General features: G+C 34.7%; 1 protein-coding gene across 2 annotated transcripts; it reads right to left on the reverse strand.

Moving 5' to 3' along the window:
* Positions 1-1,855: 1,855 nt before the first annotated feature.
* On the reverse strand, positions 1,856-11,199 carry LOC132306973 (4-hydroxy-3-methylbut-2-en-1-yl diphosphate synthase (ferredoxin), chloroplastic). Of its 2 annotated transcripts, none has more exons than XM_059804598.1 (20): positions 11,004-11,199; positions 10,481-10,711; positions 9,881-10,038; positions 8,616-8,722; positions 8,423-8,523; positions 8,206-8,282; positions 7,462-7,581; positions 7,131-7,361; positions 6,646-6,762; positions 6,471-6,545; positions 6,297-6,374; positions 5,547-5,606; positions 5,380-5,442; positions 5,066-5,210; positions 4,825-4,963; positions 3,766-3,843; positions 3,528-3,687; positions 3,340-3,438; positions 3,121-3,225; positions 1,856-2,210 (listed from the first exon to the last, which is right to left on the reverse strand). In XM_059804598.1, the coding sequence occupies exons 2-20, from the start codon at positions 10,686-10,688 to the stop codon at positions 2,109-2,111; spliced, it is 2,223 nt and encodes a 740-aa protein (XP_059660581.1). In that variant the 5' UTR covers positions 10,689-10,711; positions 11,004-11,199; the 3' UTR covers positions 1,856-2,108. The 2 variants fall into 2 exon arrangements, with proteins under 2 accessions (XP_059660581.1, XP_059660582.1); XM_059804599.1 differs by lacking the exon at positions 11,004-11,199 and adding an exon at positions 10,929-10,949.
* Between the last annotated feature and the right edge of the window lie 5,893 nt (positions 11,200-17,092).

Below are 17,092 nucleotides of genomic sequence, written 5' to 3' on the forward strand. Positions count from 1 at the left end.
AGGTGTGGCTGTCATGCAACGGAATCAGTCCAAATTCTGACACGTTTTAATCACTAATTTCATGTCGAGGCGTACGGATGGCTAGCAAAAGAAGTCGCTGCTTGTGACCAGTTTGATTTGGCCATGGATTTACACATAAAATACAAATTCATTCAGTGATTGGAAAATTACAATGTTACATGTATGCTAATCATACAACATATAATGAAGGCATCTTACTTATAGCAGCTCTTGCGGTAAAAGCAAAACTTCCTATAATGTACTGCTGCTGTTTACAATTTAGTGATCTCAGCTCTGTAGAACCCTAGCATACAACAGTAGTACAATGATGTCGTAGAGGACGGGCGGAAGGAGTTGGAAGCGATGTCGTAGAGGACAGAGTGGGCGGTGCAATCTTTGGGTTTGACGTTGTAGCGGCACTTGACGGTGGGGAGGGAGAGGTTGGAGAAGCCGAAATCGGTGCGGTCGAACATGATGGAGGAGATTGCCAATGCTTTCTTGGAGGAACACCCAGTTCCCGCCAGTTACAGTTGACAAATTGGAACTTGCATGAGCTTGGGCTTGCTTTGATGATGGGGTAGGCTTGCTGTGCTTTTGCCCTTCTGTGGGCTTTCATCGAAGGAAAGTGGGCTTGATAGGCCCAAGTCTTCATTTGTAGGATGGGTCATGTAGGCTTGGGTCTTTCATTGGGGCACCCTGTGGGCCAATGAGTATAAGCTTGGGCTTTCTTAATGTGGCTCATTTGACGACTCAGTACATGGATGTCACGAGAATATGGAATCTTTTCTACGTAAGCTGGGTTGTGCAAAGTTTGTTTGTTCATACAGGCAATGTGATTTTGGGATCCAGCCAGTTTTTCACTAAATAGGCATGATTGAATTCAACTGCAGAAAAGTAGTGCGGAGAACAAGTAAGAATTGTGCCTGCCAAAATCCTAGCGTGACGTGGATGATCCGCAGAATCCATTGCTGACTTCACCACGATCGATTAGGTAAACGATTCTGCAAAGTTTGTTTGTTCATACAGGCTGCGTGGTTATAGTACTCAGATTGTGTGCCAGCCATGCAATTCCAATTCGTATGATATTACTCTACCACTCTATAAATGGAGGCTGGATCCATTGTTCTAACACTTCTCAAAAGGAAGTTTAGCACTCTACGGTGCCCTTTGAATTTCATTTTGAAGTTGCTCCATTTCGGGGGCAATTGCAGAAAGCCTGTTTGCAGCATCCATTTACAGAGTCTCCATTTCAAATTCAAATCAAAGAAATTTAGTAGTAGCACGTCCATTTACAGAGTCTCCATTTCAAATTCAAATCAAGTAGCACGTATGGCTATGGAGGCTGCAAACAGGCTTTCTATAATTGCGGCCGAGGTCGAGGAGTGTGGATGGCTAGCCAAAGAAGTCGCTGCTTCAGTTCAGCAGTGATACCCGTCATATTACCAGTTTCATCAATTAAGTATGCTTTTATTTCAGTATATTTTTTTCACCACTTGTCACTATTATTTTATTTAATCGATCAGTTTATCTTGTTACAGGTATTACAGTACATCTTGTTACCGGTATTGCAAGGAGGACTGTTCTGAAGGAGGGAGGGACCAAAACAATGATTATCATGTTTATTGAGTTTTCATAATGATATTTGAAGTAGGGGAACTAAATGACATATTAATCATTCAAACCCATCCACGAGAAAGCATACACAACCTTATTTCTGTGACCATGAATGATCAAGCAGGATTGTAAAAAAATGTCTTTTTAAGTGTTCATTACAAACGAGGTCCATTGCCAAAAATCAGAAGCTTCAAGCGACTTATACGAGAAACTAAATTTCATATTTTGATATGGCCATGCATTTACACTCAAATACCAATTCATTGAGTGACTGGAAAATTACAATGTTACATGTATGCTAATCATACAACATATAATGAATGCATCCATTGCGTCTTACTTATAGCAGCTCTTATGGTAAAAGTAAAACTTCCTATAATGTACGGCTGCTGTTTACAATTTAGTGATCTCAGATCTGTAGAACCCTAATATACAACAGTAGTACAATGATCCCCATTTTGATTACTCTATTATTACTACTATATTGAATGATCTTACTCTTCTGCAGGAGGGTCCACCCAGCGGCCGTGATCCTTTATTAGTTGGATCAAGGCATCAGTTGCACGCTCCATGTCAATCCCTCGTTTAACCACCGTCTGAAATATAAAACAACTCACAATTGAAGTTCAATTCAAAGTATTTGGAGACAACATAATAGCAGTGAATAAGGCTCAAGTGTTGTGAAACTGCATTATATGAACCTAAAAGTCTGCGACTGCACACCACTTCTTTCGACCTACTGTTCTCAAGGACTGGTCCACAAATAAGAATTGGGGGACTATGAAGCCCGTGATGGAGAGTGAATAGTGAATATGAGGTATACACAGGTGAGGCTTCCTTTATCTCCAAAGTAGGGTTAGAGACTTAATCCCATCCAAATACGTCCAATCTTGCTTTATTATCTCAAAGGTCGACTATACAAGGCTTCTAAACTATTCTTGAAACAATGGGAACCACTTAATCAAAGAACAAATGCCTAGAGAGTGAGATATCAAATTTGGACAGTGAATCATTGTGGTAGATATAGATATAGGAATCTGCACCTGAAGCGATAACATGTCAGAAAGTGCACTGTGGCACCTGGCCAGGTGCTGTCTGGCACCTTGTGTTCTTAGTTTTTTTGTGCTGTTCATTTTATTTTTTTCAAAATATTTTGTTTCTGCATTTTCATACTTCAAAAGTTCATGTATTTTCCATCCAAACTTCAATTTTCGTGAACTACCCCAGCATAAGAAAGCTTAAAGAGTATACTTGCACATAAAATTGATTCATCTCAATCCAATTATTTTGATGTAAGCAAAAAATCACAACAAAGTCCTTTATTAAAACCAATTTCAATAAAATACTTGCATGCACTTTAATACGGAGTATTAATCATATTGAGGCCAACCGCATTAAAATACAGTATTCCAATTGATACTATTTTTATGTGACTCTAATAGACATGTAATCCTGATTAGCAAGGATATCGAATTTTCCTATTTATAAGGAAAACTAAAATTGTACCTTCCCGACATAGAGGTCAATCTTTCCTGGAGCACCACCAACATACCCAAAATCTGCATCAGCCATCTCCCCTGGCCCATTTACGATGCAACCCATGATGGCAATCTGCAATAGAAAAAAAAGAGAGCAAAATGACACCAAAGATTGTGTGTACTAAAATTAAAAGTAGTGGCAATCAATGTCTTCAAATCACTGAGTGCAAAAGGATTTGATAATTACTGAAACACCAGGTAAGTGTGATGTCTTTTCTCTTATTTCTGCACTTATTTCCTGAAGGTCAAATAAAGTTCTGCCACAGGATGGACATGAAACGTATTCCTGCAATAACAGTTGGGCATTCATAAATAAATCTAAATAAACAGCATTTAGTTGTTATTTCTTCGCTTTTTCAAACCAAGACTCCCTACCGTCTTTGTATTCCGCATTCTGCAACCTTGTAGCAAATTGAAAGACGTATTTCTAAGAAAATCGAAGTCCTGGTCAGGGGCTTCTAAGAAAAGACCATCTCCAAGTCCATCTACTAAAAGGGCCCCTGCATTGGTTCCAGCACCAATGACTAAATCATCCCTGCAAATGACAAGAATTAGTGAGAGCCAATATGGTCATACATCCATCTTACTCAACTAGTATGAATTCTGTAATTACCTGTGGATCCCTTTGGGAAATTGTATATGGTGAATTACAGGGAAGTTCAAAGAATTCCCTGAAAGAAATTCAAATAGCCTGCAGCCAACAATACATTCAAATTATCAGGACCAAGGTAGATGAGAATTGAAAAAACCTGTGGCTGTGACCAAAAATATATATATATATATATATATTGATGACACTTTTATTAGTTAAGGATCTTAAAGAAGGAAAGATAAATTAGCTCCCACACTACAGTCTATTTACACTCTTAACTGCTGCGTAGGCAACTTTGACAGACTGCATACCTGTGTCCAGTTTAAGGCTCATATAAGACACAACTTCCAACTGGCTACTTGAGGTAAAACATAGGCAAAAAGGTATATCCATAGTTTCATTTTTTTCTTATTATTTTTAAGAATTAAGATCAGTACTTTTTTTTCTTTTTTCTTTTTTTTTTTTTTTCGGTGGTAAAAAGGTCAGTACATGATAGACCACCAGCAATGTCTATCAAGCGCTCATACATACTCCCTCATGTGCAATCCCGTCCAGTACGTGGTGAAGCAAACAATGTCGAAGAAAACAGAAAGGTAAGAGATACGGAATGGGGGAACAGCTGCAGATATAGAAACTTGAATCCAAGATCTCCCAGAGTCAAAGCTCTGATAACATGTTAGACTGTCAATTGGCCTAAATTTAAAATTTTAAGCCCCAGGGCTTAGCCGATGTGGTATCTCCTCTTCCTTCCAAATGGAAGGTTCAGGTTTGAGTCCCAATGGAACAAATGGTTGTATATGTGATTGTGTGCGTGTGATTTACTGCTACCGAACAAAATGTTTAAATTTTTATGGAATGGGCCAACAATGTGTATCAAGCTCTCACCGTACATATGTATAAGGCATTCTTAACATTAGAATGAGTCTCTCTCACTACTCATGCATGTATAAATCCATAGGAATCTACATGCATGCATACATCACGCGCTTGATGAACAACTTCAGTAAGGGATGACTAATTGCCTAATTGCTATTAGCTAATAATAATGGCTTGTAAATTTTTTAAAAGTAACATTAATACCTCCTGGCTGCATGTACTCTGCCTATTTTCTCTTCAGTAAATGGTAGATCATGGAAAAGCATTGTAGCATCAATACTTTTTAGGATTTCCAAGTCTTCGTAGGGTTCATCTCCACGTACAGACACAACCAAGCGTGTGCCTGAGAAGTAGATTGTTTACACAGGTTCAGCAATAGCATCTAACAGCATAAACATAGTGTGCCTAATTCAGAAAGCTCAGAAAACAGTAACACAAGCATCACCTTCAGGCAAAAGCTTGTAAGCACCAGTGGATAATTCGTTCAGATTTACCAGGACCATAGCATTGGGTAATGATTTTGTCAGTTGCTCCGACAAAGGAGTTATAACCCCCATACTTATATCTATCAGTCTCTTGAGAGCCAGCCTCTGATCATTGTATGAAGAATAGTATCATGTCATTATAAACCTTTAATGAATTGCAGAACAATGCGTAAAATTGTTTAAAAGACAAGGCAGAGCCTAGACATGATCAAAATAGATAATATCATTAATATTTTATCAAGGTAATGGAGCAAGAGGGATGAGGGGTACTTACAGAGTCGATGTCATCTAATGGTGGAAGCTCTCTCAATAAGATTGAGTCCACTGTAGCCAGGTCCTGAATCCAAATACAATTAAAATCTTAAGATTGTGATGCATAACTACACAATTTAACTGCCCTGCAATGATAATTTCATGCAATAAAGCGAAGTAGGAATGAACCTTAAATGGCATGCCAACGACAAGCTTGGCTGCTAGTGATTTGTAGAGAAGTTCAGGGGTCTGGAAAAGGCAAAAGAAAAGGAAAGAAAAGCTGGAAATTAAACAACAAAACTGATTAACTGTAGCAGCTAAAACAGATTCCATGCCATTAAGTAAAGCTATCATACCATCACTCCTAAAATTCATGATGTGAGCTTAATAGACTAATTAGGAAATCAGAGTTAGTTGAAAATCTACTACGTGTGCGTGTGGGACGACCCCTCTGACACTATTTTAGTAATACTGTTACTTGTCAAAACAAAGCATAAATTTTTTAAGCATGTCCTGCATATATTTTTGTATACGGTTAGTTTAATGAAAAATTATTACAGTGGGTGACAAGAAGAAGAAGAAAGAATATAAATGTGTGAAGTTGGCTGTCACTTTGGTTTTGTAAGAAAGCCAACAGCTTTACATTTCATTTTGTAAGCAGGGTTATAACCGTGCAGTTTTGTGGCAGAAAGCACCACATTTGAGATCCAAGATAATTGCTTTTCAAACCTCAATAAAAATAAGATGGTTCTCCATATTCATCTCTCTGTGTCTTCCTGCATCCCTCTGCTATTAATGACCAAGCCTAGGGACTCTGATTTATCCTTTAATCAAGGGGTTTTAACAAACTCAACAATGTACAGCAACAAGAACTATATCTTGCGTGACAGTGCTAATAAGAAGGAAATAGAATAACAAAAGTACAGTTCCAAGAATGACCTTCAATTGATCCAATGTAACAGACAAGAGAACAGAGCCATCACGGTGCAGGACACCTCTATAATCCACCTCTTCACCCTGTACTTAGATCAAGCAACAATTGCCAGTTTAGCAGTTTAAACAAAGCAATAAGGAGGCTCAACATAAAAATTCCATAAAAAGTTTAAATCTGACCTCCTTTTGCAATGGCAATTGACCAGTTCTTCGTTGAAAATCGAAGTAGTGTCTGTTCTTCTCTTCAAATGGAACCTGATTTATAAAAGCCATTAGAGCTAATTCGAAAGGTCTTTTACAAGGTTAAAATTCACTTAAGCCAAACTTATCAACGGATTATATTGTAGAATTCTACCACTCCTTGCTGAAGACCAGATGCTCTCATACCAAGGTTTGCCAGCCTTCTACAGGGGTCTATCTCCTCCTCTGGAGGTTCTGTGAGGGAGACCCTGATTGTATCGCCCAAACCATCCTGTTATTATACAAAGTTGTCGAGTATCATGATTATCACTATTCACATCACAGCGAATGCACAATTGTTCTTCAAACTACCATAGCAATACAGTGAAAAAACTGAACAAACTAGCAGAATTTCATGCAAACAAATGCAACTTGACAATTGTTCTTCAGAATCACATAAGCCTACTTATATGTACACTTGAAAATAATCCCAAATCACATAGATTTTTTTTCTTAAAAAGAATAAAAATAAAAACTGCTAGAACCTATGAAATTTAGACAACACATTATGAACATATAGTTCCAAATAGAGAAATACCATCTATATGGATGTGGAATTTTTAGAATACAATAGCATCCATACTAGGATAAAAAAAGTACCTGAAGAAGGGTTCCGATGCCAATTGCAGATTTCATCCGTCCATCCTCACCTTCACCTGCTTCAGTAACTCCCAGGTGCAGTGGATAATCCCATCCTTGAACATACATTTCAGCTACTAGCAGACGGTATGCCTGGACCATGACAACTGGGTTGCTCGCTTTCATTGAAAAGACAAAATTATGGAAATCCAACTTCCGACATATTCTTGCAAACTCAAAAGCAGATTCAACCTGTTTCAGGCTCTTGATTAGCATAAAATCACTATATTTGGAAGTACACTCGAACAAAAGAAGCTCTTGTAGAACAACAAATGTGTGATAGAGTCATCACCATTCCCCTAGGAGAATCCCCATAGTAGCTCATTATACGATCTGAAAGGCTCCCATGGTTTGTCCCAATGCGCATTGCCCTTCCATATTTCTTGCATTTCTCAACCAATGGAGTAAAAACCTGGCATTGTTAAAAGCAAAAAAGTGAAGAGACATTTACACATGGAGTTACATTATTAGGCCAAATTGTCTGCAAATATGAAAATAGATTAGCGGACGAGGGGAAATAATGGATGATAGCATCACCAGTAGAGTGATTCTTGAAGTGAATAATTCATTTCCTCGAAAATTATTATCACAGTAGCAATTAAGCCATACTCAGGTGCAAAAATTGTTACTCTGCTACAAACACAAACACACTAAACGTCTGGCACACACTATGCAAGGACTTCTAATCTCACTTCATCTCTGCACTCTCCGTTCTTTAAGTTATTTGATCTCCAACTTGAAGAGAACTTGGCGGTTACTATAGCGATGGATGTGTTCTTTCATCTTTTCAATTTCCTCAATCCTTTCTTTTTAACATTTTTTTTTTTTTTTCCTTCTCTCCCTGATATCATCACCTATCCAATAACAAACTCCATCATTGAACTTAACAATTAACATGGTGAAATATGTGCTTATTCGGTATGAAGTGCTTGCACAGCAATGCAAGTTTGTAATCATTAGAGAGTTGACATTTTCTTTTCTTTCTTTTTTTCTTCTTCCTGAGAAAAGGTGGCCTAAAATTGTTAGGTGGTCTGACCTGCTCAATATGTTCTAGTTCTTTTTGATAGTCATCTTCTGTGTACTCCAGCTTTTCAAACTGGGCCCGTCTATCAGCTGCAAAGAATCACTGCATTAGTTCCTGAATCATCACCATCATTGCCTTGATCCCGTGGGTGTATTAATCCCAGAATAATAAATAATAATAACAACAACAACAACAACAACAAGAAGTTAATGGGTGATTAACAGAGTACCAAAGTTTCCAGGGTTGACACGAATTTTGTCAAAGCATTCAGCAACCCGCAGTGCAACAGAAGGAGCAAAGTGAATGTCTGCCACCAGAGGTATGTCATAACTGCATAAAAAGTAAATTACTCAGATGACATATATATATATTCAAAACTGATATTTATAAATGCCGAAAATATTTAAATAGTCAAGACCTACTTCTTCTGAACAAGGGAGTTCTTAATTTCAAAACATGCATCTGCTTCTCTTTTCCCTTGCACCGTTATCCGGACAAGATCAGCTCCCTTGTCAGCTATTTGCATCACCTGTTAAACATGAACTCATCACCTCATTGTCAACCTTGAAAAGACAGAAAAATTTCAAGAAAACATGTTTGTATTGTCAAAAAATCAACTTTTCTCTCATTTTCATCCATTTACTTGTATTTAGTACATAGCATCAATAATGGCCAAAGTAACTTTTTGAAGATTCATGAAGTCAAGTTCTCTAAAGCCTGAAATATTTTACAATATACTTCAGTACTAAATATGCAAAGTTAATTTCTTTCATGTTAGTTATACCTCCATTCTCGTTTGAAATGTTGGAGAATAGTGTTGGTCATCATAAAAGTGAATTACCCAATATTGGTTCCACTACAACAAGGTCCTGGAGAGGGAAGACTCAAGACAGACCTAACCTTTGGTATTTCAATGTTGGTCATTATAGTTTCTCTTAACCACATTGATGGCTAGTATCAGAGTAAGCAGTAGTAGACTAATTAAACAGCAGGCCACAGAGAATAGTCTGATTTAAGAATGTTTATTCTATGCTGTTCTATACTGCTACATTTAGGAAATGTACTTTTTCTTTTATTTATTAATTTACATACATATATATTTATTTGGAAGGGAGGAGGGGGGGAGGGAGAAGGGATTTGAAAAATGTAATTGCACATATATTCATTGGTCAGTGCAAAAATATATATATATAACCCAGATGACCTATGTTGACCAAGTAAACTTATGGCTAAAGGCAGCATACATGTGTAAGAGAGGACCAGGAAGTTAAAAATGCATTAATAGAGAAGGGGAAGGCCAAAAAGGAAGGGACAGATCTAAGTGATGAGAATGATTTTAGGATACATTAACAGAGTTCTGTTATGAATTATTATATCCAATATAGCATGGAAATGCAAACAGTGATTCCTACTGATTATCGGTCAATTTGAATTAACAATTAGTCCACAACGTAGGTACAGAAACAAATCACTGGTACTGAGAAATAACACGTTAACAAACACCAGGGGTAAACATGTATATAAAGGAAGAATAACAACATTCTTTTGATATGATGTGATTGATACAAATTAACTCTTAAATCAAAATAAATCTATATAGCTGCAGCTTGTCACTTGGTTTTGAAAACATCACTCTTTTCTCTAAAACCCAGATGCTGAAATATAAGAAAAAGGAAAATAGAAGCACCTGTTCAACTGTTGCCGCGACATCCTTAGTGTCGGTTGTAGTCATAGTTTGAATTTTTATAGGATGTTCGCTACCAATAGCCACATTTCCGACCATCACTGTGCAGGTTTTCCTCCTAACAGTTTTGTGTATGGATTCACAGTACTTCTGCCTAGGAACTACATCCAAGAAAATGTTTAATCAAATACTTATTATAAGCATATTTAGTAATATTCTAACAATAAAAATTTCTGATTCATTTTTTTCCTTTTTGGTATGTAATTTTCTGCTTTGTTGCTGAGCTAAAACGTCTAAAAGAAACATAACATGTCAAAAGTTCAAATTTCAAGACAGAAGTATCTGTCTAAATTGAATTTAGTGTTTATTATTTTCAAAGATCAACTAGAATCAAAATTTTATTACCTATCTTCTTCCATTTCTTCAAAAACCAAACAAATAAAAATTGATAAAAATAAAAAAAAAACTTCTCAGACAATTTGAAACCTGTTAATTTATGAAATATATATATATATATATATATATATATTTTAAAACCTGTTAAATGTGCATACAAAGACAGTTCAAATAATTTCCAGCACAAAATAGAAACCACTATTATACCCAATAGAGGACTCCCTTCTGATGCAGGCCGAAGTTCGGCAATTTCTGAACCAGGGTTTGAATTTTTGATGACTGAGACCTTTGTTCGACGAAACTTAACCCTCTGCACGTTACAAACTCTCACAAAATCACCACTTTTTGCAAACCCCAAGCCACAGTCCTTGCCCTTCAGACCCGTGAAGGAAGCTGGAACAGCTCCGGTCGCCATTTTCACAGTCAACAGCCCTCAACCTTCACAGTTCCATACCACAACAAAACACAAACTCAATTAATCCAGTACAACTAAATTGAAATATGAATTCAATAAGTTTGATTTTTAATCTTCTACTGAAATATTGTCTTTCTTGTTCTCCTCATCAGCAACCAAACATTCCATTTTTTTTTTATCCAATTAAATCAATTCAACTCGCACTCAAAACTGTAAACACAAATCAAAGATACGATTTACCTTAGAATTCTCTAATTTAGCATTAGAAGCTCAATAATTTATGAACTCCAAAGAAGCTTGAGCGATTATACTTACCAATAGCTCAAGTGGTGTTGGGGCTTTATGAAGCTGAATTGATCGGCCGATCAGTTGGAGTCGAAGGATCTGGATATATATATATATATATATATATATATATATATATATATATAATATGTGTGTGTGTATTTAGAGAGAAAGAACTTGTGGTGGGCGAAGTTTCAGAGGCCTGTGTTTGGAATGGTTTTCAGAAAAAATTGGAGATTTATTAACAATTTATAGCAACATAAATTAGTGAAAATATTGCATATACTGAAACAAGACAAATTGCGTTCTTCAGCATCTTTTGTTTATTTGTTTATCCTACCACTATCCAAATTCTAATATCAATTGGAGGGGCTAAAGTTGTGGTGATTTATAATTCTGACCCAGTCTTTTTAACATAATTTGATGAGTCAATGAAATTTGTGTTAGTTAGCAGTTGAGACCCTCTTTCAAAAATGATGATCCGAAAATAATACTTACCCAGAACACTTTCACCAAAAATTCTGGTGGAGACGTTTGCATCCTTGAGATGCATTATGGTGGGAACCCGACTCACTTGGGTCCCACCAAAATGCATTATATTGATGTAAAATTTTTTATCAAAGACTTTTGGCCGGTATATCTTATAACATTTAATTTGCAGTTGAATAAAATTGTATTCATTACAATTTCTAAATTCGTTTTGATAATATTTTATAATACTTTTTTGAAGTAGATTTTCTCTATAGTTGTTATACGCACCAAAATGACGTTGTTTTAGTGATAAACAGAACCGAATCCCCGCACAAGAGGGAATTTAGGTCCAGCATTTTCTGACGTTAAGAGAGTAAGAGACAACTACATCATTCCAAAAAATCATGAATATGCTAGTAATAATTTTGCATCTCATATGAAAGTTTGGAGTTATTGTATCTATCTACTATAAATAACACAAATTTATACTTTACTATGTAACTAATTCCAAAATCAACAATGATCGAGTCCTAAATGTTATTGTTTTGTTATTGTATTTTAGAACTTCATTGCAATTAAGTATATACACAAATATTGAACTGATCACAAACTTTCTTTGTGTCAAATGCAAACTAAATAAATTTTTTCGTAGAATACAAGATGTAATTATTTACGTAGTAACATAAATTTTTAACAACAATTTGCAAATTTAATTCGTGTGTCATCTTTTAGGAAAGTCTATTAGAATTAGCTATAGTGATAATTACCTTTCCATGTCACAAATGATGCCTCATTCGCTGTTTAAAGGGGAAAAAAATGAGGATTCTAAGTTTTGTTCGAGATAAATGAGATTGTGTGACTCCAACCGATAGTATAAATAAAAATGAAATGAAGTTGAAGAGAATAATACCACTCATGAATAGAGTTAAACGAAAGTACAAGGGCTGAAATGCAAAAATCTCGAGGAATCTACTAAATACAGTTTACGTTATTCCGTTGGGCGGGCTAACCCATTCGTATACACAACCACGCGCAGAATCGCACGCGTGTCCACGCGACCACGTACGTGATACTAATATTTTATTGGCGCGTGGGTAGCATGCACATTATTGGTAGTATATGACTCTCTGTAGTTGACTGATGAGTCCTTTTACCGTTAGTTGATAACTTGATACATAACAAAGGACATTTTGGGTATTATAAGGATAATTTAATTAAATTCAACTACCCCCACGAGGATCACGAATCAATGTTTTGACAAAGCCACGTGATCCAACACAAAGAGTTTAATTCAGAAATTGATATTACATAAAGTATTTATTTTTTTTATTATGTAATGAACACCCTAAGCTCTCGTTATTGGTTGATACAAAGACTCTTTTGTATAAATGGTTGTGCTGGTCTAGTGCACGGGATGTGTTGAATATCTTTTTCGCATAAAGAGAATTTTTTTTTTCTTTTGCTTAAATTTAAATATTAATTAAATGTTACGAAAAAATAATTTAGTAATCAATTTCAAACATCACAATCACATGAGTTTTTTTGAGTGACTGGTTCATCCATAAAAGCATGCTCAATTGATTGTTTAAATTAGCTGTCACATTCAGATTCTGTATTCGCACAAGAATCAGTTGATTAAATTTTGCTTTTTATTTTTTATTTTTATAAAGATAAAGAATTGAATCATTAATCCCAATTCTTCTTTTTTTTCATGTCACACCAACATTTTATTACTGTGCATGTATATAAAGCAATGTCTTTTAACTATCGAAATCGTAAATATTCAAGTTTTAATCTAATATTAATTACACTATTTATTGAGTGTCATTTAATTTGTTTTGTATAACAAAAGTCTTCTTGTTTTCCCTTCTTTTTCTTTTTCTTTTTTTCAGTTTTTTTGCCTTTTCTAAAACTTGTAAAATGGAATTTGGAAGAAAAAGAGTTTTTAGTGCATAGTTTATTTTTGGTGCAAATTTACGAAAATGATGTAACCAATAATTGAATATTGTAAACAACAACACGTTTATCTCGCGAACAATATTTAAAACAAAGTGTGTATCTAGTGACACTCTTTTGAGGGTCCCATTCCTAGGTATTATAATCTCTCCATGTACCCCCACGTCTCTTCACGCGTAAGCAGAGAGAAGAACAAATATATCTACCGTTTTCCTTGAGGTATCTATTCATAGATTGACTCTGCAATTGAACCAAACACATTTAGGAGGGTATCTATTTAAAGATTGACTCCGCAATTGAATCAAACACATTGATGTTATATTGTGTTTGAAAGTATTGAATGTACCTTTTAATTCAGAACACATTTGCACCTTATTTTTTTAGAGTGTAAAATCGATATTTTGGATTCGAAACATGGTATTAGTATTTTAAAACACTAGTCGTGCTAAGTTAACCTATCTTGCATAGAAATTTTAATTGATTTGTGATTTTCAAGATTCAACTATAGTTCGTCGTGTCGGTCGATATGTTACTTTTTTTCAAGGGTCTCATGCGACTAGTTCGGTCAATTTATATTGAAATTGTCTGAATTCGTTACACCACGACTAATATTGCAAACAATGGATTAAACATTACCAATAGTGAAAGACTAGTGTGTGTGAGAGAGAGAGAGGGGATGCTCTTGAGTGTTAAGAGGTAAGTCACGTAATTCTTCTAAACAGGTGTAACTAGCATACGCAAACGCATGCTCTTGATTCTAATTCCATTGTGTGTGTTTAGATTTTGCCGCTTTCACGCTCTCACACCCGTTCTATGTGACTTAGGTTCAGAGATAAATTTAACAGTCTCTCACACAATTCAAGTCCACGAGCAGCCCAATTTTTTGGCACATTTAGTTCAAAAATCAGTGTGATTTGGTAAAACAATAAACAAGATGCTATTACGTAGTAGTAGTAGTAGTAGTGCAACACAATTGCAGAAACAAGTTTGAGAGAGATCAGGGAGAACATTTTAAATTGTTAATTTTTACTATTAGTTTTACACCTTAATTTCCTTGATGCATCAGGATGAAAAGAAAATTAATTTTGCATGAAAGGGTAACAGAAAGAAGCCAACTAAAACTAAATGAGAAAACCTAATAAGAAATGAATTTATATATATATATATATATATATATATATATATATATATATATATATAATAACAATAATAATAATAATAAGATGAAGAAGAAATGTATTTGCAATAGGAAAGAGTGAGGGAAAAAAAAAAAAAAAAAGGTGAATTCATGTGACTAAAATGGGATAAAAACCATAATAAGAATCACGGAGATGGTGGTGGTGATGATGAATTCTATTCGCTGGTAAATAATTTATAATTTATCACTAAATGATTAATAAAATTTTAAAAATTTGTTGATATCTGCATATGTATGTTAAAATAAAACTACTACCAATATTAATTTGGTGGAATTATAGAACCAAAAAAGAAAAGAAAAAAATTAGTTCTTTGTGTTACTTAAGTATTTACTTTTGAGGGGGTGAATAAAGTGTATAGCAAACAATGGCTAATTTGGCTAATTTTTCGATTTATAGATATGTAATTTGATATAAACAACTCATCTAATTGTGCAACAAGATAGATAAGTGAATAAGTAATAAAAGCACAATTATAAAGGAGATGAGGAAAGAGAAATTGCAAACTATGACAAGTCAATTTAGTGAGATTCGGAAACTCCTACTCCTTGACTCGATTCGAAAATCCACTAAGGCTCCTCCTTTGTGGTGGAGAGCAAATCTTTATAATTTTGAAACGAAATTACTTCTTCTTCCTTTACTAAGAGAAACTGTTGTAGGAATTCCACATAATTATAAAAATAACACAAATACAATAAATCAACTCAACATTACACAATGAAATAAAATAATAAATAATTTATTATCGAATAAATTTGAATAATACATTAATAACACTTTACAATTCTTTCAATAAAATGAATACAAAAATATGGACAACATGGATATAAAGATAAATAAGGATTTAACAATATAATAATTCTGCAATAGGAAATTAATATAATAATAGAAATTATGAAATGAAAATAATATTAAAATAGGTAAGAAAGTGCTGGCCTGATTGCTGAGGCATGTGTAAACACATTGACCTAAAGCTGATGATCCTTTCCTTCATGCGGGTATTAGCGAAATTAGTCAGCTCCAAGATACAACCCAATCAGCTCGCAGCGGTGTCTCCTCCTTGTGCACGACTACAGGAAAACCGAGTCCAAGTCTATATAAGTCTAGTTGCTCATAAACTCAATATGTAAAATAATATACACTAACATCTCACATAAGAAAGAGTTTTGGAGATAGATTATAGAATAGAGAGAAGAGTTTTAATCACTTTATATCATCACTCATACATCAAACACTTCTCTAAAGAAAAATGAGAAGTCTTCTCTTCATATAGAATAATAACTATAACGGTTATCCACACTTAATATAATATTAAGTAAAAATTAAAATGATTAGATTAAATATAATTTAATAGTATTTAATATAATATAACTGAATATATAATTTATAATATATTTATTTACTTTTATTAAAATATTTCTCAACAATCCCTACCTATTTTAATAAAATAAGTAATATAAATAATTGAGCAACTTTTTACTATGCAATTGACATAGGTGCTTTTTGGGTTTGAACTTACACTTAGTGTGATAGTCTCCATTTGAGAAACCTGAATGAATTAAGTCATGAATTCGGTTCCTTGAGCCAAACTTCAACATACCACACACATAGTATTGACGATAGATTTGGTTTGACGGGTTAACACGATTAATGGCTATACGTTGTTATCTTGATTATCATGAAAGCTCTAGGGAACAACCTGACTCCCACGGTCGCGGCCTCACGACGACTTTCACTTAGGTGAGTCCTCCAAGGGTATATGTGACCTATACCCTGCAAGAGTATGCTCACCTCAAATTCATTTAGGGCAAAGCCCTTCCTTAACGTCAGATCATAACACTGATGCCATAAGGATGTGCAGGAAAGAAATTTCCTCGAGAAATGTAATGACCCGGTTATTTTCCTTCTTTTCATTCTCTAAAATTTTACGGATATTTTTTTTCCGTTGATTTCTTTTTCCGAGTTTTCTTTTTCCGTCACTTTTTTCACTATCTTTTCATTTTGCGTAACCTATCAGGTCGTGCTCGGATTCAATTCCGACCTTGCATTCATTCATTATACTTGATTTCCATATGTTACACATTTTAAATTTTGTAGAAAAGTATGCTAGATATTTACTTTTGCCCGTAGGAGTATAAATGCAAAGATTCTTGAAAATTATTTTCTTTACTTGGGTTGTTTTCGTAATTATCTTTTGATGATATTTTGTATTTAAGGTTATTTTAAATGTATCTTTTGAATGACACTTCATTTTAGGTTTTTTGGAAAATTCACTTTTTGAGTTATCTAGTGGAGGGGCATTTGTGTAATTTTAGAAAGTTTTTAGAAAAGTTTTTCGTTTTGGGTTCAAACCTTCATGATGGGTTTATTTTCACTTTTTATGAACTTTGGCACTTTCAGAATATTTTTCAGATTTTTATTTCATTTATTTTGAATTTTCGAACCCCGTTAGTAGTCAAACTTGTCTGGGGCATATCTCCTTGCTCGGAACTCGGT

Source organism: Cornus florida, unplaced genomic scaffold, assembly GCF_030987335.1.
Source record: "Cornus florida cultivar Cherokee Brave unplaced genomic scaffold, ASM3098733v1 CherokeeBrave_3.0.0_Hap2_Chr05, whole genome shotgun sequence".
NCBI lineage: Eukaryota > Viridiplantae > Streptophyta > Magnoliopsida > Cornales > Cornaceae > Cornus > Cornus florida.

Coding starts and splice junctions, on each gene's coding strand:
- LOC132306973 (XM_059804598.1), bottom strand. CDS start 10,688: ATGGCGACCGGAGCTGTTCCAGCTTCCTTCACGGGTCTGAAGGGCAAG. Junction 3,688..3,765: donor TTTCCCAAAGGGATCCACAG/GTAATTACAGAA, acceptor TGTCATTTGCAG/GGATGATTTAGTCATTGGTG. Junction 2,211..3,120: donor TTGACCTCTATGTCGGGAAG/GTACAATTTTAG, acceptor TTTATATTTCAG/ACGGTGGTTAAACGAGGGAT.